The 27,300-nt window shown below is 42.0% G+C and overlaps 1 protein-coding gene across 2 annotated transcripts; it reads left to right on the top strand.

Annotated features, from left to right (window-relative positions):
• The first annotated feature begins 469 nt into the window (after positions 1-469).
• On the top strand, positions 470-27,300 carry emsy (EMSY transcriptional repressor, BRCA2 interacting). Of its 2 annotated transcripts, none has more exons than XM_056466592.1 (21): positions 470-524; positions 1,634-1,691; positions 2,790-2,895; positions 3,802-3,901; positions 4,719-4,793; positions 6,542-6,717; positions 8,674-8,826; positions 8,921-9,186; positions 9,379-9,616; positions 11,054-11,281; positions 11,467-11,616; positions 14,661-14,831; positions 16,359-16,495; positions 17,230-17,406; positions 18,308-18,521; positions 18,709-18,873; positions 19,287-19,442; positions 19,551-19,669; positions 22,807-23,199; positions 23,924-24,268; positions 26,083-27,300. In XM_056466592.1, exons 3-21 carry the CDS (start codon positions 2,793-2,795, stop codon positions 26,257-26,259), a joined length of 3,543 nt encoding a protein of 1,180 aa, XP_056322567.1. In that variant the 5' UTR covers positions 470-524; positions 1,634-1,691; positions 2,790-2,792; the 3' UTR covers positions 26,260-27,300. The 2 variants fall into 2 exon arrangements, with proteins under 2 accessions (XP_056322567.1, XP_056322566.1); XM_056466591.1 differs by having other exon boundaries at positions 26,071-27,300.

Here is a 27,300-nt window from a genome sequence, read left to right as displayed (position 1 = left end):
GTATGTGTGATTTATTTCAGATTTAATTAGCTTTATTGACATACAGCTACACTGTCGGCTTGTCCTAGATACAGTGTGGAAATGGCGACTGAAAGCTGAAGGTGAAAAGAACTCAATGAAACATCTCCACCAAAATATGACGCGTTTCATCTCCTGTCAATCTGACACCGCGCATCCACTAAACAATAAAGAGCGCGCGCTCTTGTGAACGCGCGTCTTTCCTGCGCACAAAAGAATGTCAACAATGACGGCGGACCCCTTCTGCGAGCTGCCCGAAACACTGCCTGATCAGCCTCGCGCGCCTGCGGGTGCTGTATTTACACTCACTTACGTCAACCAACCATATATTAAACTGCGTTAGCAGCGTTTAACATGTATAGGTCGCTTCCGGTTATTTAATATCGTCCTTTGCATTCTCGACTCCTCCCGTTTGTCAGGCTTTTCCTTTGGGCAGCCGTGCGCGCGACCCGAGTGTTTTGGCGTCGAATAAACATGGCGGAGCTGAAGGACTGTGCAGAACTGAAGTAAGTGCAGATTTAAACACACAGCAGGCTTTCTGAATGACACACTGAGGTCTGCACGGATAAAAAGCTGCTTTAACACACACACCCGACTGGTTAGAGGAAGCGGCGGCTCAGGTGTGTGTGTGTGTGTGTGTGTATTTGTGTTGAAGGAAACTCCACTGAGGCTAACGGCTAAAGCTAATCCTTCACTGAGAATAAAACACAAACACTGGAGCGGTAATGCAGAAGCGCTGGGGTGTGTGTGTGTGTGTGTGTGTGTGTGTGTGTGTGTGTGTGTGTGTGTGTGTGTGTGTGTGTATACACATCCTCATCAGCATATCTGCACAACTGCTCTGGATTGACGAGATGAAATGTTACGGATGGCGGTTCTATTATTGATTGGCTTCGATCACTTCCAAACTGATCAGATGATTTGAGCGCTCAGATAGTAAACATCGCTGATCGTCACATCAGTATATCACCGATGAGCACCATTGCGGCGACATACATGTCAATGAAGCACCTGTAATGAGCTCATGTTTATGTAGGAGTGGGCGGGGCGGGTGCAGATGTGGGCGGGAATATGTTTATGAGCTCGGAAGACAAGCGATGTAAATTTAATTCATTCATTCGTTTTCCTTCGGCTTAGTCCCTTTATTAATCTGGGGTCGCCACAGCGGAAAGAACCGCCAACTATTCCAGCATATGTGTTACACAGCGGATGCTCTTCCAACTGCAACCCAGTACTGGGAAACACTCATACACACTCATTCACACACACACTCATACACTACGGCCAATTTGGTTCAATTTCCCTATAGTGCATGTGTTTGGACTGTAGGAAGTTGGACAAAAAAATCAATAAACTAATAAAGATATGAAAACAACTACTTGGTTTGGGAAATGCAATATTAAGATGTTTAGGTTTCGAAATTTGTTATATTTAATTTAAAGCCAATTTGCGTCTCTTACTGGGTTTTGGACTGTCATGTTAGCAAGTTCTAGTCTTGCAGAGTGATTCACTGAATGATTCGTTCAAAGCAACTGATTCGTTTGATGAATGTCTGTTGAAGTAGTGTTGTTTTCCTCATCAATAGTCTTGTTCTCGTGTGTGTGTGTGTGTTCTGAAGGAGATCCTGAAGATTGCTGGCTCTTCCAGATCAGAGGGAGTGTGTGTGTCTGTCAGAGGTGAGTGTTTCTCAGACCGAGCAGAGCTTTTTATATATTGAGGTAAAGTTGGTTTTATATTCACACACTCACACCTTCTCCTTAATAATATAATGTTAGTAAAGTATTCTTTGCTGAAGCTTAAACGTGAAATCATATCAGCAGTCTGATCGCAATTTCAGACCCAATAATTAAAGTAGTGTGGCACACATATACTGTAGGGACCGTGTTACAAGTTGTCACTTTGATCACTGTATTTTTTATTTAATTATGCTTTAAAACAATAGGATCAACATGTTGTGAATGTAACAGTGCATTTGTAGACGGTTCCTCATAAATGATGAAGTTACACAACTCTCCATAGTGATAAGAATGTTTATTGGCTCTTTTAATATGCCGAGTCACAGTTACAAATACAGTAGGTCTCGTCTATCAAATCTGAGCTTTATTTTGTGTTCTCTATTGGATGGCCATTTTACAGCTTGATTTTCTTTCTCTGAAAGCATCTGAGAGTCCCCTGGGCTGTTCTGGATCATTGTCTTGTTGAAATGTCTACCCTGGGTTCATCTTCATCCTCCTGCTAATGTGCTAATGAAGATGTTGGACTGAATACTTGGACAATACTTTTTCCCTGCGTCATTTCATTTTATTAACCATAACTTAATTTGTAAACTGATTAGTTTTGTTTTCTTTGCATATATGCATTTCTCTGGTTGTTACCAACATCTGGGAAAAAATTCAAGTCAACAGCACCCTTAGAAATATGCTTAATTTCCCCACTGTATGATGCAAGTTGTGCTCATAAAAGTACAGCAGGATAATACATTTTTGATTAGCCTTTTTATATTCTGCTTTACTATTTTATTAAACACAAAAGTCAGAATGTGTGAATATAAAACCAACTTTATTTCAGTAGAGTAGTTATAATGACTTCATGACACTTGTGTGGGTGTCTGTCTGTCTCTCTATATGTATGTCTATGCGTGTCTTTGACTGTTTGTCTGTGTGTGTGTGTGTGTGTGTGTGTGCGTGTGTGCGTGTGTGCGTGTGTGCGTGTGTGCGTGTGTGCGTGTGTGCGTGTGTGCGTGTGTGCGTGTGTGCGTGTGTGTGTGTGTGTAGTTGATGATTCAGCAGGAGAAGCCGCTGGCGGGCAGCATGCCGGTGGTTTGGCCCACGCTGCTCGACCTCAGCAGAGATGAATGCAAACGGATCCTCCGTAAACTGGGTGAGTCCCTCTGACCTTTATATTTAACTGAACTGAACTGAACTTCCACAGTGACATTCAGAATAAACTGAACTGGAGTAGTTTTCAATGACTAGAACCACACCAGCATTATCAGGGTGTCCACAGGCTCTCAAAAAGTCCTAAAATGTCATAAATTCCCAAAACCAAATGTTAGACCTTAAAAAGTCTTACATTTACCAAAATATTGTGTTGTAGGTCTCTTAAATAATTTTAAACAGGTCTAAATTTTCTAATGTCAAGCTTCTCATTCAGGCCAAAATCATCCAATCACCAGCAACCCGTCTCAGTAGAACCTTTACCAAATAGTTTAATTTTGAGCTCTATTTACCAATGTGGTTTAATTATCCTCCTTACAATAACATTTGTTTAAAAGTAGTTTATTTAAGGTGAGGACACTGACCAGAGACAGTTATTGTGTATATTTAGCTTTTTTAAAGAAAGCTTATGTTGAAAAAAGTGCATCTATGAAACCAGAGTTTGCTTGTTTTGATGCATTAAAATTAAAATATGTGGCTTAGAAATAAATAAACTACAATTTCTTTGAGGAGGATAGTAAAAATCTTTTCCTTTTCCATTAGAAAAACTCTTATAGTGTTTATCCCTGAATAAGTCTGAAGTTTCATTGATAATGGTCTTAAAATGTCTTAAATTTGACTTAATGAAACTTGCAGAAACCCTGATTATACAGCACTCTCCTGCCTGACCTGCTGGAATGTTCCACTGTTTGATTATTATTATGGCTTTTACTCTCTTTTCTTCATCTGTGTTAAGCTGCTCTGTGATCTACATTGTGAAAAGTGCTATAGAAATAAAGATGAATTGAATTGAACTGAACTAAAATGATGTGTGTAGTTCAGCTGTGCTGATGTGTGTGTGTGTGTTCAGAGCTGGAGGCGTACGCCGGGGTGATCAGCGCTCTGAGAGCTCAAGGAGATCTCACTAAAGACAAGAAGGAGCTGCTGGGAGAACTGACACGAGTGCTCAGGTGCTCTCTCTCTCACACACACACACACACACACACACACACACACACACACACACACACACACACACACACTTCACACACATGATCAAGTTCATTTTCAAACACACTCATCAAACACGGTCAGGTTTATACACACACACACAAACACACACACAGAGACAGTCTCATCGCACATAATCAAGTTCATTTTCATGCGCATGCACACACATCACACACACTCGCTCACTCTTTTCATGCACATGCTGACTCATCACTCACAGATCTCTCTGTTTTAGTCATATTCTCCTCCAGGATGCTTTACAGCAATATATCTGTGCACATTCAGAAGAGCCATTCAATCCCAGAGATACATTAGTCAGCACAAAAGACAACACTGATCAACTCATCTAACAAAAACTCTGAAGATCACAGTGCAATCATCACTAAACCCAAATTATAATGTTGGGGACAAATAAAAAATTACATTTAATAACCAGGAAAAATCAAGAGAAACATGAAAAAATATCAACTTGAAATGTTGTAGTTTGTAAGTTTTGCAGTATCTGGTTTGAAAGTAATTGTATGATTTTTCTGTTTCTAAAGCTGTTCGGTGATCAAACTCTTATTTTAATGGATATAACCGTCTAGTAAACCTGTTTTGTTTAAATGCACCAGAATATATTGATTATATTGACTGTGAAATGGATATAAATATTGATTTTCTAAAGGTGGTGTGCTCATTTATGCTGAGCGCTATGTGTGTGTATATTCAGACATGCACGTTAGAGTTTTTGTGCTGATTGAGGATGATGATTGTTGTGTTTGTTTGTGTTTTCAGCATATCCACAGAGCGCCATCGGGCAGAGGTGCGCAGAGCCGTCAATGATGAGCGCCTGACCACCATCGCACACCAGTGAGTCTCTCTCTGCGGTGTGTGTGTGTGTGTGTGTGTGCACAGTTGTTTTAGCAAAGGAAAGACTAAAACTTTTGGCCATAAGACATTTACATTTTCAATAATTTCATCTAAATTTCTAATTTCTATCTAATTTCATTCACAATAAATGAAAAGCTTAAACTGAAGGAAACTGACAACAGTCACTGAAATAAAAAAATAATTAGCAAAAATAATAAGAGTGTTCAGAATTAACAGGCACTCATTCTGTGGTGTAAAATCCGAGCTGCGGCTGTTACACCAGTAGTAGGGATATAACGATTCACCCGACTCACGATTCGATACCATTCACGATACTAATCTCATGATTTAGTCACGATGTATTTTAACAAAATTATCTGAGACAAATTTAAGGTGAACAACAGCCCTTTCATTTTTCTCTCAAATGCTTGAAATCTTTTCTGCAATGACTAAATTGAAATTTTAAAACAAAATCCAAATAAAGAAGTGAATAATACAAACTAACGAAGCCTCTTTAATATAAACAAACTAAAACTGTGAGTGCGCAGCTACATTACACATGTAAAACCAACTCCAAATAAAACATGAGCAATACAAATTAAAAAGGGTCTTTAATACAAACTAAATCTGTGATTGTGCTGGGGTTTTAAATTTTTTTAAAAGAACTATCAGCATATCTCTGTTTTCTGGCACAAGCTGAGGTCTTTACACATTTACAATGTCCCCTGCTGATAAAAAAAAAAACTCTTTCAGCGGGGACTGAGATGGCTGATGTGGAGAGGAAAGCCTTTCCTAAACCAGAGAGCAGTGTGTACAGAGGTGTTCAGTAGGCCCTCTGCTCCAGGGGACTGGCCACTGGCATAAAAATACTGATGATAATATATGATATAATAAGCAAATTATTAAAATATGCATTGAAAAAGAAAGGATAAAAAGGAAATAATCTAATAGCTGGATCTGTAACAGCACAGCTTTCTCTTTCAGTCTGAGAAACATCTTTCGCTATGAAAACACTGATGCACTGTGATCTCTGTAACGTTAGCACTGGTCAGAGTAAGCGGAGCTGCCAATCCTCCGGTCAGCGCGGTTTGGCTTATTAATAGTTTATTTGTGTATAGATGTCTGTGACTGTAGTTTTTCTACTGTGCTGCATCATATTTGTTGTTCTGTTAGTCTAAGAAAGCGTCATTTTGCAGTATTTGCACACAGTTTGTGTGTCTTGCGCACCTCACCGCTGTCATTTTAGTCTGCCGCCCCACCTCATGCTCACCGCTGATGTGCAGATAGAGTTTGCGCCTATGTCGCGATTCATTCAACGTGAATCGTTACATCCCTAACCAATAGATGAAACTAAGGCATCTTTATCTACATATAGAGTAGGATTTTTAATATAACGAAGATTGAATTATTCATGTTTACTTTGTCATAGTATTCTTTTGGGTTCAGTGTTTTTTCAAACTAATATTTTAGTTTTATTTCTCATAGTTTTGCAGGAGAGTGAATATAAGCTTTTAAACGGTAAACTCTGCTCTGTTCACTCTGATAAACTACAATTACTGAAACTGAATATATAAAAACGAAACGCTCAATAAAGACTGAAGTAAACCTTTCAAACAAGCTGAAACTGAACTGAAATTCACAGCAAATAAAAATAGTATTGAAATTTAAAGGTAATATAATAACTATAATAGCAGAGTGTGCGTGCGCTGAGTGATAATGCTGACCTGTGTGTGTGTGCGTGTGTGCAGCATGTCAGGGCCGAACAGCTCGTCTGAGTGGTCTATTGAGGGCCGTCGGCTGGTTCCTCTGATGCCCCGGCTGGTTCCTCAAACAGCCTTCACAGTGATGGCTAATGCAGTGGCTAACGCTACAGCGCACCAGAACGCCTCGCTGCCGCTGCCCGCAGAGACCGCCAACAAAGAAGGTACCGTTTCTTTGTAAAGCGCTTTTCACAGTGATTCATGTTTGCATACGAGTCAACACCTGCTCACCGGACACACCTCAGCTCATACATATTCATGAGTTCAGTTCATTAAACATGCGTTTGAGTAATTCCAGTCATACAGATGTGACATTTGCAGAAAAAGCTTGAAATATAAATTCACAAACATATAAACAAATTCACCATTATATATTCAGTGTACAGTTAATGTCAGAAGTATTCGCCCTCCTCCGCCTAGTTTTTTCTAAGAGATGTTTAACAGAGATTACAATTTTTACACAATTTTTCCATGACTTTTTTTAAAAGTTTGGCTTTAATAAAAGCGTTTTTTACATTTTTTAAAAAGGACATTTTATGATTATTATTATTATTATTAGCCACTTTAAGAAATGTAATTTGTCGATTGTCTACAGAACAAGCCACTGTTATACAATGATTTGCCTAATTACCCTAACATGCCTAATTAACATAATTAACCTAGTTAAGACTTTGACCCTTATGTGCTATTGGGTCGTTTTCATGTCTCTGGGCTGATTTTGAGTCTTAAAGGTGCTGAATGTTAGTGTTTGACTCTTCTAAAGCATAAAAACACCATCATATGTGTGCAGATATTCAGAAACATGCTCAGTGAACACTCTTGTTTAACTGAAACACAATGCTGAAGTCAGATATTCTGCTGTGAACATGTGCATTACGTACGTGCTGGAACGGCTTTTGGTCCCTTTAACCCGCCCAATGCCAGTTAAACCAATTATATTTCAGCACCCCGGCTTTCCTTGATGTGATTCATTCAGTCAGAAAAGCTTTCGAAGTAAAGCGTCTGCGACCGAAATGTGACCTCTAGTGGACAGTAGCAGACTCTGAAATGAGATGCAGATTCAGAGTTCCACAAGAGGTTATTAATAAGCAAATAATATCAATATTAGGAGTGTAAACATTAGGTGAGCAGGTTACACTGTCCTAACAACACGCTACGTGACGACACGCTACGTGACTCATCACGCACAGTGATGAGTAATTTTGCTGTTTGCAGCAGACGAAACACGACAGAAATGTAAATACAGCCATTCAGAAGCACAGAATAGTGCACTCACTGCACTCCAGCACAATGGTGAGGTTTATAATCTAATGAATACATATTAAACTTCTTAAACATGATTAAATGTAGATGCTGAATCACTGATGTGTGTTGGTTTGCTTTGAGCCTCAGTTCTAGAGTTCAGTTTCAGACGGTTTATTTTATTCTCCAGATCTGAGCTGAACTATCTGCTGCTGCTTTCAGTATATGGCAATAAATGTGATGTCAAACTCGCATTATTAGCATTTAACACTGAATAAAGCACATGAGCTGTACCTGAGCTGATCAATGTCAGTTTTCTGTTGTTCAGCTGAAATAGAAGCCGTTTCTAATATATTAATTTTAGGTGTTGATTAGGACAAAAACTCCTTTTAATATGGAGAATATTTCTTCTATCGCGTAATGCTGGTTTTAGTTAGAACATGGTTTAAATCAGCCTTCAGGCTCGATAGTTAGGCACACTCCTGCTGGGGTCATCAATCTGGCAACCTGCGCTTGTGTGTGTTTTGAAGCAGGAGTGCAATACCTAGTTCAACCACTGGGTGTCAAACTTACACACTGCACCTTTAATTTGGCCACAACTCTCTCTGTATTTCAGCAAATGTGATGATTTTTGCTGACAAATCTTTTTTTGACACATATTTTGGGAAAATGCTTATAATGATAAACTCAACAACACACTGTTCAGATGGACTCCCCTTTGGTGATGTTGGTGCTGTTTTTGCCCCATTGACTTCCATTGTAATCACATATATTGATTGTAAAGCCGTGACGGTAGATAATAATGCATTCTTGATTGTTGCTGGTTTTCCTGTTGGTAAATTTGTCATTTTCACTGCTGATCTGTTGTTGTGTTGCAGTGGTGGTCTGTTACTCCTACACCAGCACCACCTCCACTCCTCCCAGTGCTTCAGCTCCCAGCAGCAGCAGCGCAGCCGTCAAATCACCGAGACCCGCCAGCCCTGCGTCTAATGTGGTTGTGCTGCCCAGTGGGAGTACAGTCTACGTCAAGAGTACGACACACACACACACACACACACACACACACACACACACACACAGAGAATCTTCAGTATAATCTCTCTCTGTATCTCTGCCTCTCTGTAGGTGTGAGCTGCTCAGATGAGGATGAGAAGCCCCGTAAGAGGCGCAGGACCAGCTCCTCCAGCTCGTCTCCTGTGCTGCTGAAGGAGGTCCCCAAAGTGGCGGCGACAGCCCCGGGCCCCAAGACCATCACGGTGCCCGTCAGCGGCGGACCCAAGATCAGCAACCTCATGCAGAGCATTGCCAACTCCCTGCCGCCGCACATGTCCCCGGTCAAGATCACCTTTACCAAACCCTCCACACAGACCACCAACACCACCACACAGAAGGTCAGACTCCACCCAGGACCTTACCGTAGTTAAATTAAAGGCTAAATATTGATTTGAAACATACATGAGGAGATATTGTGATAGAGGCCTGTATTAAATGCCTTATGCATTACATAGAATTAAGTGATAAAATTCACCAACACTGATGGCACTGAATGGCGCGTGCGTGTGTGTCTGTGTGTCTGTCCGCAGGTGATAATCGTGACAACGTCTCCCAGCTCTAACTTTGTGCCAAACATCTTGTCGAAGTCTCATAATTACGCGGCAGTGTCGAAGCTGGTGTCGAGCGCAGCGCTGACGGCCTCCAACCAGAAGCAGACCATGGTGATCTCCGCCGGCGGTTCCAGTGTGGCTCCGGGGCCCGGACCTGTGGCTGTCACCACTGTAGTGTCCTCCACACCCTCTGTGGTCATGTCCACCGTCGCACAGGGTTAGTGTGTGTATGTGTGTGTTTGTGTATTCATATATCTGTGTGTGTGTGTGTGTGTGTGTGTGTGTGTGTGTGTGTGTGTGTGTGTGTGTGTGTGTGTGTGAGAGTGTGTGTGTGTGAGAGTGTGAGTGTGAGATGCTGCTGTGTTTGTTTATTCATATACACTCACCGGCTACTTTATTAGGTATACCTTACTAGTACCGGGTTGGACCCCCTTTTGCCTTCAGAACTGCCTTAATCCTTCATGGCAGAGATTCAACAAGCTACTGGAAATATTCCTCAGAGATTTTGCTCTATATTGATGTGATAGCATCACGCAGTCGCTGCAGATTTGTCGGCTGCACATCCATGATGCCAATCTCCCGTTCCACCACATCCCAAAGGTGCTCTATTGAATTGAGCTCTGGTGACTGTGGAGGCCATTTGAGTACAGTGAACTCATTGTCATGTTTAAGGAACCAGTCTGAGATGATTGGCGCTTTATGACATGGTGCGTTATCCTGCTGGAAGTAGCCATCAGAAGATGGGTACACTGTGGTCATAAAGGGATGGACATGGTCAGCAACAATACTCAGGTAGGCTGTGGCGTTGACACCATGCTCAATTGGTACTAATGGACATAAAGAAAATCTCCCCCACACCATTACACTACCACCACCAGCCTGAACCGCTGATACAAGGCAGGATGGATCCATGCTTTCATGTTGTTGAGGCCAAATTCTGAGCCGAGCATCCGAATGTGGCAGCAGAAATGGAGACTCGTCAGACCAGGCAATGTTTCTCCAATCTTCTATTGTCCAGTTTTGGTGAGCCTGTGTGAATTGTAGCCTCAGTTTCCTGTTCTTAGCTGACAGGAGTGGCACCCGGTGTGGTCTTCTGCTGCTGTACCCCATCCGCCTCAAGGTTGGACGTGTTGTGTGTTCAGAGATGCTCTTGTGCAGACCTCGGTTGTAACGAGTGCTTATTTGAGTTACTGTTGCCTTTCTATCAGCTGGAACCAGTCTGGCCATTCTCCTCTGACCTCTGGCATCAACAAGGCATTTGCGCCCACAGAACTGCCGCTCTCTGGATATTTCCTCTTTGTCGGACCATTCTCTGTAATTCCTAGAGATGATTGTGCGTGAAAATCCCAGCAGATCAGCAGTTTCTGAAATACTCAGAGCAGCCCGTCTGGCACCAACAACCATGCCACGTTCAAAGTCACTTAAATCCCCTTTCTTCCCCATTCTGATGCTCTCTTTGAACTGAAGCAGATCGTTTTGACCATGTCTACATGCCTAAATGCATAGAGTTACTGCCATGTGATTGGCTGATTAGACATTTGCCTTAACGATCAGTTGGACAGGTGTACCTAATAAAGTGGCCGGTGAGTAAGTGTCTGTGTGTGTATGAGAGATGCTCCAGTGTTTGTGTACTCATATGTGTGTGTGTGTGTAGCCGGCTCCACTGCAGTGAAAGTGGCCTCCACGCGTCTGCCGTCCCCGAAGGCTCTGATTGGCTCCCCGTCTCAGATCCTGCAGATCCCCAAGGCGCAACAGCAGCAGGCGTTGCTTCAGTCTGCGGCTCCTAAAGCTCTGCAGGGCCCCATCAGCACTGCTCAGAGCACAGTGGCGGCAGCAGTGGGCCCCGGGGCCAAACCCACCATACAGATCAAGCAGGAGTCCGGTTAGAGCACACACACACATAAAGATACACAGACACACACTCTCACAGACACACAAACTGTTTTAGATTTGTATATTCTATTGTGTTTATTCTATAACACATAGGTTTATAAATAATGTCATTTATGAACTGTAAATGTCATGTTTTTACCATAAATTTGTATATTTGGGTGTGTGTGTGTTCAGGAGTGAAGATCATCACGCAGCAGATGCAGCCCAGTAAGATTCTGCCCAAACCTTCCAGTGCGGCGCTGCCCAGCAGTAGCTCCGCCCCCATCATGGTGGTCAGCAGCAATGGAGCCATCATGACCACTAAACTTGTGTCCACTCCAACAGGTACACACACACACACACTCATCAGCGGTGGTGTGTGTCAGGCAGCACCTCTAAACACAGGTGCTGGTCTTCTATTTAGAAATATCTTCAAAAAGTAGATTTTATTTCATTAATCCCATTCAAGAAGTGAAGCTTATATAATGTGCACATTCACTCCACACAGACTAATATATTTCAAGTCTTTATTTCTTTTGATTTTGATGGCAACAAATGAAAACCCAAAATTCAGGATCTCAGAAAATGAGAATTTTCCTTAAGACCAATAGAAAGAGGATTTTTAGACCTCTTAGCCAACTGAAAGGTATGAAGATGAAAGGTGTGAGCATGCACAGTACTCAATACTCCTTTAGCCTAAATGACTGCAGCAATGCGGCATGTCATGGAGTGGATCGATTTGTGTTCAGCACTGCTCAGGAGTTCTGAGAGTCCAGCTTGATCTAATAGTGGCTTTCATATCGCATCTTCCTCTTCACAATAGCCCAGAGATTTTTTACTATAACAGTGGTGGGCAAACTTTTTAAACTTTCAAGTTTTGCAAACCAAGTGAAGGGCCACATGTCAAATCCTTCAAAAACTATCTGTTATTTTTAGTGGCAGTATGCATGAAACATGTAATATCGGACAGAAACATGTCACGTTAAAACAAAACAGATCTTTTAATATTTATTATTGAGTCAAATTTACAAGTCAAATGAATTTGCACTGGTGTTTATATTTATCACCACTTAGCAATCATCATAAAACAATAAAATAATCCCTTAAAATATAATAATAATGTAATAATCTTTACAGTAGAGAATAGAAAAGATACTGTCTCATAGAAAAAATCTCATATTAACACATTAAAAATAATTCTTACAGTTTACTATTCAGTCAAATTTACAATAATCTAATTTGCTCTGCTTTTAGAATATATAGATCAAGCATCATAAAACCACAAATCTTTGAGAAAAGATCTTTTTAAAGTGGATGTGTGCATGGAAAATATATTCAATGACAAAAATTAACACAATTAACCAGCAATTATTATATAATTTGAGTCAAATTCGCAACAATCTCATTTGAGCTTGTATTAATATGCTCATATCAACCATTATAAAACTAAGACGGAAGAAGAATCTTAGTCTTTGTTATTCCAAGTCATGTTATTATGAGTGTGTTAATGTGAACAATGAGCCTGAAAATAAAGTTATATTAATATCAACAGAAACACCCTCGCAAAATACCCAGCTGATTCAGTCGTTGCCTAACGACCTAAAAAAGCGCACCACGCTCCTTTTTTTTTCTTGTCAACAAAAAAACAGTGCGGTGCACTTCGTGTTTTTGGAATGAAAATGCGCTTTCTGTGTGATTGACCCCTTAGGTTGTAGTCCTTAAAAGCAGCAGTACTTACCTGGCATATTAGACTTACCGCTTTGTCTGATATTGGTGAAGAAGTATTTTGTTGTCCGTTCTTTCTTAAACACACAACATTCAGAGTCAACTTTTTTGCCTGACTCATTTTCAGTCATTAACAGTCGAGTGCATTTTAATATCCGACATTTAATATCCGTTCTAATTCTAATGGTTGCGCTAACTGTGCCGCGTGCAATACTGCCATCAAATGGCGTTCACTTGTATTGCATCATTAATTTACTAATTCTGAAACCAAACCGTTACTCAGAAGAAGCATTTTAAAAACTCATTGTGGGCCGGATTAAAGTGGTCAGCGGGCCGCATATGGCCTGTGGGCCGTAGTTTGCCCACCTCTGTTCTATAAGCTTAAGGTCGGGTGAAATTGCTGGCCAATTAAGAACAGGGATACCATGGTCTTTAAAGCAGGTACTGGTAGCTTTTGCGCTGTGTGCAGGTAAAATCTGCATCTCCATAAAATTGGTCAGCAGCAAGAAGCAATGCTCTAAAATGTCCTGGTATAGAGCTGCGTTGACCTTGGACCTCAGAAAACACAATGGACAACACACCAGCAGATGACGTCACACCAAACCAACACTGACTCTGAAAACTTTACACTGGACCTCAAGCAACACCTGTGGGTTGTGTGCCTCTCCTCTCTTCCTCCAGACTCTGGGACCCTGATTTCCAAAGGAAATGCTAAATGTACTTTCATCAAAGAGCATAAGTTTGGAGCACTTGGCATCAGTCCAGTCTTTAGCCCAGGCGAGATGCTTCTGTCTGTTGTTCAAGAGTGGTTTGACACAAGGAATGCAACAGCTGAAAGCCATGTCTTGCATTCGCCTGTGCGTAGTGGTTCTTGAAGCACTAACTTCAGCTGCAGTCCACTCTTTGTCAATCTCATAATTGGATTTTGTCTCACAATTCTCTCTAGGTTGTACGCTTTTTTTTCTACCACATATTTTCCTTCCCTTCGGCCCTATATTAAAGGTGTAGTGGTTAAGTTTGAAAGCCAGTGGTTAAACTAGGTATGGCATTCCTGGATCAAAACAAACGCAAGCACAGGTTGCCAGATTGAGGACCAAAGAGGTTTAATATGTATTAATTAGATTATAAACCTCACCATTGTGCTGGAGTGCAGTGAGTGCACTATTCTGTGCTTCTGAATGGCTGTATTTACATTTCTGTCGTGTTTCGTCTGCTGCAAACAGCCAAACTGCTCATCACTGCGCATCTAGTCACATAGCGTGTTGTTAGGACACAGGATTACAATATAACCTGCTCACCTAATGTTTATGTTCGTAATATTGACATTATTTGCTCATTAATAACCTCATGTGGAACTCTGAATCTGCGTCTCATTTCAGAGTCTGCTACTGTCCACCGGAGGTCACATTTCATCAGCTGATTAGAGTGTGGCGCCTGGTGTTCTCAGTACTGAACCTTTTCACAATATTCTGTATTGTGTATACATTACATTAGAGTGTGTACATTATACAAGCTTCTCTTTTTGAATGGAATTAGTAAAACAAATCAAGTTTTTGAAAATTCTAATTATATAACTAGCATCTGTACACTCGACCCCTCAGTGAGCCCCATGGGTACACACAGACACAAACACACACACCCTCATCAGCTGTTGTGTGTTTCAGGTAGTGCCTCCACATACACTCGTCCCTCCGTGAGCCCCATGGGTACTCGTGTGGCCACTTCTCCTGCTGGAGCCACGTATGTAAAGACCACCAGCGGCAGCATCATCACCGTCGTGCCCAAAGCTCTGGCTACTCTCGGGGGAAAGATCATCACCACCAGCATGGTGTCCGGTGAGTGTCATTATCACACTGTCATTAATTAAGGATGCACCAAATTCATCAATCAGAAAACCATCATTAGCCAACTGAGGCCGCAGGTTCACAATTGTAGCCACAGCCATATCACCCTGCAGCCCAAGACCAAACACTTACTGAAGCTAAGCAGGGCTGAGCCTGGTCAGCACCTGGATGGGAGACCACATGGGAAAACTAAGTTGCTGTTGGCAGTGGTGTTAGTGAGGCCAGCAGGTAGCGCTCAACCTGTGCTCTGTGTGAGTCCTAATGCCCCAGTACAGTGAAGGGGACATATACTGTAATAACACACAGTATATTACATAACTTTTTTAGTCCAGTGATTCGGATTATCAGGCCATAGGAGTAAGAAAATATGACATGTTTTTGCTCTGATGAATATAATCTGGTAAAGTGTGCATACTGGTAAATCTGTCTGATGTTTGTGCACTTTCCCAATGCAATTGCTGCTTTAAAGGTCCTGTGGATTTAAAATAAAAAGGGTCTCTATAATCTAGTGTCTCTAAAACAGTGACAAAATTAGCATTTAGAAGATATAAAACTGATAGAAACAGCCAAATGTTTGCAGTTTGTCACGTCCGTCCAAAGTTTTTTCACATCACCTCAGTATCTGGCATGCCCCACCCCCTTCTTCTCATTGGCTGGTTATTTGATGCACTCAGCCAAATGAATGTAAATGTAATATAAATGTAACCACTGTACCTGACAGAGCTGTAAGAAAAACACAACGCTATTGGCTGTTTGTTTAAAAAGGGGAGGAGCTATTCGATGTCCCGCCCTCTCTTCGTGTTTTAGTTTACATTACGTCAAAAACTGAATAAAAAATACACATTTTAAAGCACTTTATGGGACATTTTAAATGTTTATACTTGTATTTGAAAAGTGTGTGATATATTTTTTTTCACATATTTTCCTCATTCTAAAGCACTCGTCATTGAATAAATGCTTTTTTTTTTCTTTTTTTAAATACTTGAAAATAAATAAACTTGTTTTGTTAGTAGTAGTAGTCATTTTATGGATGATGCAGTGTAATATTTCTACAATTTCCAGCAGTCAATGCTCCACATTTAGGCTTTTATCCAAAGGTTAATTTATAGCCCTGGTGCCATTTTTAGGCTTTTTATACAATAATGAAACTGTCGAATCTCCTTCGAACAGTGAGGACTGATGATAACTATAGTTTAGCTTAGTTGAGCTGCTAAATATTAGTTTTGATTGTTATATTTTCCAGGATGCACAAACTGCAGATTTATATAAACATTATAATTTTAAAATGTATATAACTAATTGATTATCAATATTTTTTCCTGGTGTTGGGTTGCAGCTGGAAGGGCATCCGCTGTGTAAAACATATGCTGGATAAGTTGGCGGTTCATTCCACTGTGGCGACCCCTAATAATTATAGGGACTAAGCTGAAAAGAAAATGAATGAATAAATGATTATCAATGTCGGCCTTGATAAAGACTTACTGTAATGGTGTGTGTGTGTTTGTGTAACATTCACAGGAACCACTACTAAGATCACCACCATCCCCATGACGTCCAAACCCAATGTGATCGTGGTGCAGAAGACCACTGGGAAAGGAACCACCATACAGGGTCTGCCGGGGAAAAATGTGGTGACGACACTGCTGAACGCCGGGGTGAGACACGCATGAGTGTGTGTGTGTCTTTGGACTCTCTGTGGTGTCTCCAGAATGTGTTTGTAAAGTTTCAGCTTAAAATACCCATCAGATTATTAATTATACCCCGCTGAATCTGCCCATTTTGGCGTCCGAGGACAGAGTAGCTGTTTTTTAGCTTGTGCCTTTAAATGCGAATGAGCTGCTTTTCCCCGCCCATCATTACCACATGTGTGTGTGTTTCTCCTGCGTTACGTGAGATTAACAGCAGTCAGTGACAGAGACAGACACTGATTAATCCCAGTTTCTTTGCAAATCCTGTGTTGTGGACATGTTTATGTGTGTTAACATGGAAATATGTTTAGAAGCACCTGTCAATCAATTCAGTGGGCGGGGTAAACCGCACTCCTACGTCACGGTGGGCCTCAAAATCACTGGGATTTGGATCCTATTTTAACATCAGGAAATATAAATAAGAGACTTGTGTTTCTATAACTCCAGTATGACAGTGCACACACTATACTACACACACTTCTGTCCAAACAGCTCACAAAAGATGATTAAGCATCATAGGTGCCCTTTAATGGATTGTCAAAATGTTATTAAATAAGTGCGTGTGTGTGCTTGTGCGCGTGTGTGCGCGTGTGTGTGTGTGTGTGTGTGTGTGTGTGTGTGTGTGTGTGTGTCTGTGTGTGCGTGTGTGTGTGTGCGCGCGTGTGTGTGTGTGCGCGTGTGTGTGCGTGTGTGTTTTTCAGGGGGAGAAGACCCTGCAGGCGATCCCCGGAGCGAAGCCTGCCATCATCACAGCTTCTCGACCCATCACTAAAATGATTGTGACGCAGCCCAAGAGCCTCGGCGCTGGAGTGCAGCCCTCCACCACCACCAAGATCATCCCCACAAAGATTGTCTACGGCCAGCAGGGGAAAACACAGGTCAGAGACACGCTGTAAAGCCTGCACACAGAAAAACACCAACAGCAGATTAGTTTAATGTGATGTACTGGACTAATTACACAGTTTTAACCCCTTGTGTACTGTTCAGTTTGACTCTGTTCAGCACAACTTGTGTTGGTGCTGTTTTTGACCCAGTGACTTTCATTATAATAACATTTATTGATTGCAAAGTCAAAACACACATACAGAAAATAATAATAGTCAAATAAATAAATAAAAAATTACATAAATACAACACCAATACAATAATAATAATACATAATTAAATCAAATAAGATAATTACACTTTTACCATGCGTCTCACCACAATGACCTTAATCATCCTCCAAAAAAAACAAATAATTTCGCCATCTTCTCTGATAAACATCCAGTTTATCAAGTAATCTACATGTAATTTTTTTCATAAGCTGCCACCTTCCCCAATTCCGTAAGCCATTCTTGAAATAATGGTGGACGTGTTGAACGCCATCCCCTCATAATGATTTGTTTATAATCATGCATTCTTATTGGTTGTTGCTGGTTTTCCCTCTTAGAAACGGGTAACATTTGTCATTTTAAAATAACATTTAAATATTAATATATACAATAAATAAATCTTAATAAAGAGAGCAAATGACAGTAGTCGCTCGGTGCAAACAATATATTTCCGCTAACACTTGAAGGGGTGTTCATAAGACTGTCATGAAACCTTTATGATCATGACATGACATGATCATCCCACACACACACACATATATATTTATTTGTGTAATTTGCCACCGCTGTACAGTGCTGTAAACGTTTGAAACTGCTCCTGGAAAGTGCTTGAATTTGACTATAAGAGTGTAAGAGATGTATGTGTGTGTAGTGAAGTGTAGTGTGATGTTTGTTTTGTGTGTAGGTGCTGATCAAGCCCAAGCCTATGGCGTTCCAGACGGCGGTGGTGAGTGAACAGACCCGTCAGCTGGTCAGCGAGACGCTCCAGCAGGTCAACCGCAGCGCAGAGAACAACACCACACACACCACAACTGCTGCCGCTGCTGCGGGACTGGAGAACAGAGACGACACACACACTTACACTGAGGGAAGCCCAGTGCCCAGCGACAGCACTCACGGTCAGAACAAACACACACACACATATATATATATAAATGCAATCACAAATACAGACACACACACACACACACACACACACACACACACACACACTCTCTCTCTCTCTCTCTCTCTCTCTCTCTCTCTCTCTCTCTCTCTCTCTCTCTCTCTCTCTCTCACACATACACTCTTGTGTGTGTGCTGCAGATGCTCCTCCAGTGGTGCACCTGATCAGCAGCAGGGGGCACGAGTGGGCGGAGCAAGAAGTGTCTGTAGAGTCAAGCCCCGCCCTTATTTACCAAGAGCTGACAGCGGAGTCTCAGTCGGCCACATCCACCATCAAAGCCCTGCTGGAGCTGCAGCAGACCAGCGGTGTGTGTGTGTGTGTGTGAGACCCCAGATCAGTGTCTGGAGATGCAGCAGATGCGCGTCTATGTGTTTGTGTTCGCGTCTGTGTTTGTGTTCGCGCATCTATGTGTTCGCGTCTGTGTGTTCGCATCTGTGTGTTCACGCCTGTGTGTGCGCACTTCTGTGTGTGTGCGCGCTTCTGTGTGTGTGTGTGTGTGTGCGCGTCTTTGTGTGTTTGTGTCTGTCTGGGCACGTGTGTCTGTATGTGTGACCTCAGATCAGTCTCTGGATATGCAGCAGACCAGTGGTGTGTTTGTGTCTGTGCTATGGTATTGCTGCTTAACTGTGTGTGTGTGTGTGTCATGATTCTGTTGCTTTAATGTCTGTGTGTGTGTTATAATCCTGCTGCTTTAATTATGTGTGTGTGTGTGTCACAGTGAAGGAGAAGAGCGAGGCTAAGCCGCGGCAGCACACTATAGACCTGAGTCAGATGGCGGTGCCAATCCCAGTGTCAGCGGAGCGGCGGGAGTCTCCGGAGCCGTCGGGTCAGAGCGCAGCGGAGAGCGACACACACACAGAGTTCATCCCCATCGGTAACACAACACACACAAACTCACGGAGTTCATCGCCATCTCTAACACAGCACACAGACAATTCATCGCCATTGTGGGTCCAAAGTGTGGTGTGTGTCTGTGTTTCAGGTAAAGTGTGTAAGGCAGCAGACGTCCCAGTCTCCAGCTCTCCGGGTCAGTCAGCACCTGCAGTGTCAACGGTGCCTCATGTGGTCAAGATCAACACTGCAGCCGTCACCACACAACAGGTCAGTCACATGACCCTGAGCTTCACACACACTGCACCTCGTAGATCACTCCTGTCACCCTCAGCCTGCAGAAAGACTTTGATTGACATTCTCCCTTTGTACGTGTCATCAGAAGGGAAAGCCCCGCCCACTAGTCTCCATCTCATTAGCATAAACAGCAGCCCTGAGTGAGAAGCAGCCATCTGTCCATTAGCCATTAGAGTGTTTGAGCTGCTGAAGATAATGTCAGCATAGACTTAGAGGATTATAGATGTGGAGTTCTAGATGAACAGCCACAGGAGCGACATAGACTGACAGAAGCATGAAGGACACACTCACACTGAAGCACACACACACACCTGACAACACACACACTGCTGTTTTACATCTGTCACTATGCTGACGCACAGCCGTCTGTAGCTCCGCCCTCTTCTGAAAAGAGCACAATCTCATTTGCATTTAAAGCGACAGTCACCAAAACACCACAATTAGGATCGAAGCCTGAAAGAGTCAGTTTTAGAGAGCTGGAGAACATTATCTGTGTGATATTCTCATGATTCGTACAGATCCACAACCCACGGTTCGGAACACACGTGACCTTAACGGATTAATAATTTTTTTTACTAGTAGATTAATCCTAAATCTGTAGCGAGATGGCCTCTCGTGTCATTCAAATCACATGTATGAAAGCATTTAGGCTTTCCTGTAAAATCTAATGATGACTGAAGCAGTTGTGGTGGGTTATTGGGGATGTGGAGGGTTTCTCAGGTTATTAAAGGTGTTTTCTGTCTCTACTTGTTTCGCCTGCATTAATGCATTCAGTATAAGCTGCACCACTAGTCATTATAAATTATAAATGGTGGTGATTTGCATATGTTTATTAATCCTTCCAATCGCTGCATTCAAATCTGTGTTTGAGAAATGCAAAAATCAAGAAAGAGATTCAGTCTTTAGTGTTTTGAGTTATGCCGAGTTCAGACTGCAGGATTTTAGCCCTGATTTGGACTCGCCGACAGGTTTTGAGAAATTGCAGACAAATGCCTGAAATGACAGTGACATCTGTGCTCGTTCACACGAGTAACAATCAGAGTATGAACTATCAAAGACGTCATCTGAGAGAATCACAGATGAGTTGCCGATGCCTGTCAGATATTTGGTATGCTAGATAACTGGAGCTGTCGGCGATTCAAATCATGCCGTGTGAAATGAGTGCTGACTGAAAATAACATCAGCGATCATCTACAGCCAATGAGAGAGCAGCATCCACTAGTGTGTGTATCTGCAGGCCAGCGGGAGGATGGGGGAAAAGTTAAAAGTGCTCATTTTCAGTTTATTTGGACTCAAGAAATGGAGGAAAAACTAGTGTAAATTAGGCAGGAGCGTCCGTGTCTGTTTGTTGAGCTGAGCAATACCACAACTGGCTCAACAAAGAAAGTTGAGGAGAAATTGAGAGAAATTCCCTTCAAACACAGGTGAGCAAATATACACACTTTCCACCCCATTAAAAGCTTCTTTCTCGTTATGTAGTTAATAACAAAAGATAGACTACGTGTGTTTGGTTGTGAGACGTAGTTTGAACAAAGTTGTCATTGATTCTTCATATTGTAAAGTTATGCAGTGTGAAACCCCCTGTCGCCGATCCATCTTGCAGTGTAAACACAGCACTGACAGAACACTAGCCCAGCCAGTCACGCAGTGTGAAAACATCTATGACACCACTCCTTTGAAAATCCTGCAGTCTGAACTCAGCATTAGTTGAGTTAGTCAAATAACACAGCAGTACTGGGAGAACAATTGATAGTTTAGATAAAACCTCTGATGTTTATGGTAAAGATTGAAATCACAGTCATATGCATTTAACGACGCTCAAAAATGAAAGTTGTAGGCAGCAGTTGCATTATTTAACCAGTAAGTGGCGACAACCAGCCATCAAAAATACACCACCGAATAATTCTTCAAAAATGATCATCTAACAATGAAACATGAAGTTTAATGAGTGAAGAACTGAATAAATTATTGAAAATGAGACTAAAAATACATTTAAGTGAAATTTCATAAACTAATTTGGAGAGGTGCGTGTGTGATGATTGAGCATGACCGGCTGCTCATCTGTAATCAGTATAGCCCACACGGAATCTGCATGCGCAGAATTCCGCAGATTTTTAGGCCATCATTGATTCTGTTTATTTATTTGAATAAATGTGTGTACATTTTATATATATATATTCTGTTTTAAATTAATTTCATTTAATATATTGACTAACATGAAAATGTTCATATGATTCATTCATAATACAGATCTGTAAAGTCATATTTTAGTAGATGTATATTATAAGAGACTTGCTTTGTTTACCAAATGAAGTGGATCTAATTGGATTTGCATTGTTAACATTAAAGTTTAAAATGGTATTATTTTTTACTTCATATATTTTTTTTTAGTTATGATAATCCCAAAATATTCCGCATGAATCCGCAGATTTTTAACAAAATTCTCTGAAGAAATAGCTAAAAATTTCCGCAGATTCTGTTTGGCCCTAGTAATCAATAATAATCCAATCAGATTGACCCAAGTTTACTATGAAGTGATCGTTTTTCCCTACTGCTCTATCTTCGTTTTGGAAGAGTCCCCCCTTCCACCCCATCTCCTCCTTTTCCTCCCTTTTCTAAGGGGGAGCTCTTGAGACCTACCTGATCTCGGATCCCCTTATATAGTTATTGACCGGGCAGGAGCCTTGGGCTCAAGTATCTTCGAGCTCAGGGTTCTCTCCCGGGACGGCATGCCAAACCTGCTATAAACGCTAAGCATATGTAAGTGGGAACAGTATGGGCAACAGTAGCAGAAACAGTTAAGTTTTTCACAGCACTGAATATTTTCATATTTATTTTATTCAGCTGATTACGTCTTCATTTTATTGTTAATAAAATTACAGCTTCTAAATGTTTGTTCAAACCAAAAGTTTGGTGCGGTGCTGTTTCTGTAATTAATGGACAGCAAATGACATTTGTCTCCTCCCCTTTCTGGCTGATCCGAAAAATGGTCCAATCCGTGACTAAAACACCATAATGTGAGATGTGAGATCTGTTACAACACTACACACAGGTGTTTGTGTGTGGAGCTGATGTGTGTTTGTGCTGTGTGTGTGTGTGTGTGTGTGCAGGTGGAGGCACAGGTGAAGCCGCATCAGGAGCAGGTGTTGGTGGAGGAGTGTGAGGTGGAGGGAGACACTCTGGACCCTCAGACGGGCCTGTTCTACCGCTCGTCCCCGCAGCAGCAGTTCAGCAGAGTGTGTGAAGCAGCATCATCTTCATCCTCTTCCTCATCTAGGAGAGCAGAGCCGCCGCTGACAGTCAAAATCCTCACACACAGATCATCCTCCAGCGCTCCTGCAGCCGCAGCCTCCGCAAACACTCCACACACACCGCAGCTGCCCCGGCTGCAGCAGGCGCCCACCACACACAACAGACCCAACACACACACACAGCTGTCGCAGCCGCCGCCGCTGCAGGCGCATCACCCTGTGGGCTCCAGCAAGACAAGCAGCGGTGCTCAGGTCTGACACACACACACACACACACTTCTCATCTCACACACACTGCTCATCACACACGCACATCATAAAATAACTACACATTTGCACGTTGTGTGTGTACATGCATCTGTGTGTGCTTGCGTCTCTGTGTGTGTGTGTGTCTGTGTGTCTGTGTGTCTGTGTGTGTGTCTGTGTGCGTGTGTGTGTGTGTGTGTGTGTGTGTGCACACATCTAATTGTGCATGCATCTCTGTATGTGTGTATCTGTGTATGTGTGGATCTGCACGTTTGTGTGTGCAACTCTATTTGCAACTCCGTATGTGTGTGTGGGCAACAGTGAGTGTGTGTATGTGCATGTACTTTTGTGTGTGCACAGACATCTGTCTGCATCTGTATGTGTGTGTGCATCTGTTTAAACATGGATCTGTGTGCGTGTGCGCGCGCATGTTTGTGTGTGCATGCATCTTTGTGTATGCATGCGTGTGTGTGTGTGTGTGCATGTGCATGTATGCATCTGTGCATGGATCTGTGTGTGTTTGTGCATGCATCTTTGTGTGTGTGCATAGATCTGTGTGCACATGCATGCATCTGTGCATGGATCTGTGTGTGTGCTCATCTGTGTGTGCGTGTGTGTGTGTGTGCGCATCTTTTTAATGCGTGCGCCTCTGTATGCGCATGCGTGCATCTGTTGGTGCATGCATCTTTGTGTGTGTGCATTCATCTGTGTGTTCCTCTGTGTGTGTCAGGTGCAACAGCCGATAATCACGCAGGGCGCCACGGTCACCAAGATCACGTTTGGCGCTCCGCATGTCCCGCGGGCTCCAGTGTCCAGCAGCAGCAGCAGCAGTGAGGCGGCCCTGAAGCTTCAAGCCGAGTCCAGCTCCGAGAAGCCCTCGGTCTCAGACATCCTGAAGATCTCCATGATGGAGGCGGAGATCGACCCCGCGGCCGAGCCCATGCTGGTGGACTCCTCCAGCGACTGCGGACCCCTCACCAAGGCCCCCGCCGGCCCCTCGCTCATCAGCAGCTCCAAGCAGACGCTGACACACGGGCCCTTCAGCCGCAAGAGCAAAGAGCTGGACATCATACAGGTGCGTCTGCTGTAGTCCATGATCTCACACACCACCGCTAAAGCCAGTTCACACCATGCAGGATCACTATACAGATAACAATCAGAGTTCAACACTAGAGGGTTTTTTGGTAACACGTTATAATAACTACACACTATGAATCATTTATTAAGCATTAGCAAATAGTTCAGTATCTGTTAAGCATTAACTCCACATTAACAGACGTTAGTTAGCAGTTTATAACTGCAGATACAAATGCTTTATCCTTGACTTACAACAACATTTATAATGCGCTTAATTACTGTACTTTCATACTTTAATGATTTATTTTTCATTACTAAATGAAGTATTGCATTATTCACAAAGCATTTGTATTTAAGAGTAGTTGGTGGTTTTTAAGATCATTCAGAATGAGTTAGTAAATGATTAATAAAAGTTTATATATATATATATATATATATATATATATATATATATATATATATATATATATATATATATATATATATATATATATATATATATATATATATATATATATATATATATATATATATATATATATTCAGGCATATACTAATAGTTAATTTGTATGTTAATAGATGCTTTATTAACTCAACTTCATTCAGTTCTGTGACCTAATCTGAAGTGAGGACTGTTGATGCTTTATAAATCCCTGTTGTGCTCGTCTAGAAAATGCTTCTTGATTTAAGAATGTTTAGATATTTGGATTCGAAATGAGACAAGTTGTTGTTTTCTAACTTTATATACATGTGTGTGTTGTTTGTTAGACTGTTAGATGTGTGTTCTGCTTCAGTAGGCGTGTAACAGCGCCTCCTGCTGCCTCACTGACACACACTAATCAGTGATGGAGAAAGAGTGCTGATATTAAAACTGACACTGTTGATGACTATTCAGTGCCGAATACTGACGTGTGTGTGTGTCTCTCTGTGTGTGTGTCTCTGTGTGTGTGTGTTTGCGTGTATGTGTGTTTGTATGCATGCTTGTGTTTGTATTTTCTGTGTGTTTGCATGCTTGTGTATCTGTGCTTGTGTGTATGCGTTTGCGTGTATGTGTGTGTGTGTGTGTTTGTTTTCTGTGTGTTTGAGTCTTTGTCTCTGTGTGTGTTTGCGTATGCTCATAAATGTGTTTGCGTGCATTTATGTGTGTGTTTGCGTGCTTGTGTGTCTGTTTGCGTGTCTCTGTGTTTGTTTGTTTGTATCTCTGCTTTTGTGTGTGTTTGCGTGCATTTGGATTTATTTGCGCGTGTGTGTGTGTGTGTGTCTGTGTGTGTGTGTTTGCATGTATGTGTGTTTGTATGCATGCTTGTGTATCTGTGCTTGTGTGTATGCGTTTGTGTGTATGTGTGTGTGTGTGTGTTTGTTTTCTGTGTGTTTGCGTCTTTGTCTCTATGTGTGTTTGCGTATGCTCATGAATGTGTTTGCGTGCATTTATGTGTGTGTTTGCGTGCTTGTGTGTCTGTTTGCGTGTCTCTGTGTGTGTTTGTGTGTATCTCTGCCGTTGTGTGTGTTTGCGTGCATTTGGATTTATTTGCATGTGTGCATTTGCCTGTGTGTGTGTGTGTTTGTGTTTGCATGCTTGTTTGTGTTTGCCTGTGGGTCTCTCTGCGTGTGTGTTAATCTGTGCTCGTGTATGTGTTTGCGTGCATTTGTGAGTGTTGGTATGTGTGTCTGTGTGTGTCTGTGTGTGTCTGTGTGTGTCTGTGTGTGTTCGTGTTTCTGTGTGTTTGCGTGTGTGTGTGTGTGTGTGTGTGTGTGTGTGTGTGTGTGTGTGTGTGCGTGTGTGTGTGTGTGTGTGGTCAGGTGATCCCACAGTACTCCATCATGCCGGACTCCAGTCAGTCTAATGTAGTGGTGGAGCCCAGCGGTTTCCTGGAGATCAGTGACTACACCAGCCAGCGTCTGGACGAGGAGCAGGCCATGGAGCAGGAGGTGGACAGCAGCAATGACGAGGGGGCGGCGGCCAGCCCCAGCGCCGACCAATCACAGTGAAGCACCTGGCCGCATCATCCCTGCTCCATCATCATCACTGTATAATAAAAATAGAGACACATCGAGTAAGTTTGTGCTTTAGAGAGAAACGTTACTTCAATCCCACCGGGAACCCACGCGGTCTTTGTGTTCATTTCTACTTAAAGGGTCAGGTCACACAAAACATGAACATTCTGTCATCGTTTACCCTCCCTTTAAGAGTTTCAAACCTCTGAGTGTCTTTCTTCTGTTCAACACTAAAGAAGATATTTTAGAAGAATGTTAGAAACCGGTAACCATTGACTTCCATTTGTTTTTCTTACTGTGGAAGTCAATGGTTTCCATTGCCATCCATTTGTTTTTCCTTTTATGGAATGTAACCATTGACTTCCATTTGGTTTTTCCTACTATGGAAGTCAATAGTTACCGGTTACCATTGACATCCATTTGTTTTTCCTATTAGGGAAGTCAATGATTACCGGTTTCTGTTGACATCCATTTTTCACTATGGAAGGTAACCATTGACATAAAAATTTTTTTTTCCTGCTATGGAAGTCATTGGTTACCGGTTACCATTGACATCCATTTGTTTTTCCTACTATGGAAGGTAACCATTGACTTCCATTTGTTTTTCTTACTATGGAAGTCAATGGTTACCGGATACCGTTGACATCGATTTGTTTTTTTCTATTATGGAAGGTAACCATTGACTTCCATTTGTTTTTCCTAAAATGGAAGTCAATCGTTACCTGTTTCCAACATTTTTCAAAATATCTCCTTTAGACTTCAACAGATGAAAGGATCTCGTAAACGTTTGAACCCTCATGTGGGCGAGTAAACATTAAGTTAATATTCATTTTTGGTGAACCGTCCCTTTAATTTATAGTTATAAGCAGAGCAGATGATGACTGATGAAGATTGCTGGCTCAGCATCTGGACTCTCAGAGGAGCTGTAAATAACGCTGCTGTCGGTGTGTCGTGCGCTCACTCATGTCTCCATCTTGTCTCATTGTGCTCTCGATGTAACGCTCAGAATTTTAACTGTATAAACTTTACTACAAA

The sequence above is a fragment of the Danio aesculapii genome, chromosome 10, assembly GCF_903798145.1.
Source record: "Danio aesculapii chromosome 10, fDanAes4.1, whole genome shotgun sequence".
Taxonomy (NCBI): Eukaryota; Metazoa; Chordata; class Actinopteri; order Cypriniformes; family Danionidae; genus Danio; species Danio aesculapii.
This window is presented reverse-complemented; position numbering and strand designations above follow the sequence as displayed.

What these genes read in the sequence shown, in the direction of transcription:
- emsy (XM_056466591.1), top strand. Translation starts at nt 2,793, where the DNA reads ATGATTCAGCAGGAGAAGCCGCTGGCGGGCAGCATGCCGGTGGTTTGG. An exon ending in ACGGATCCTCCGTAAACTGG is followed by an intron (nt 2,896 to 3,801) that starts GTGAGTCCCTCT and finishes GTGTGTGTTCAG; the next exon opens with AGCTGGAGGCGTACGCCGGG. An exon ending in CGACACTGCTGAACGCCGGG is followed by an intron (nt 16,496 to 17,229) that starts GTGAGACACGCA and finishes TGTGTTTTTCAG; the next exon opens with GGGGAGAAGACCCTGCAGGC.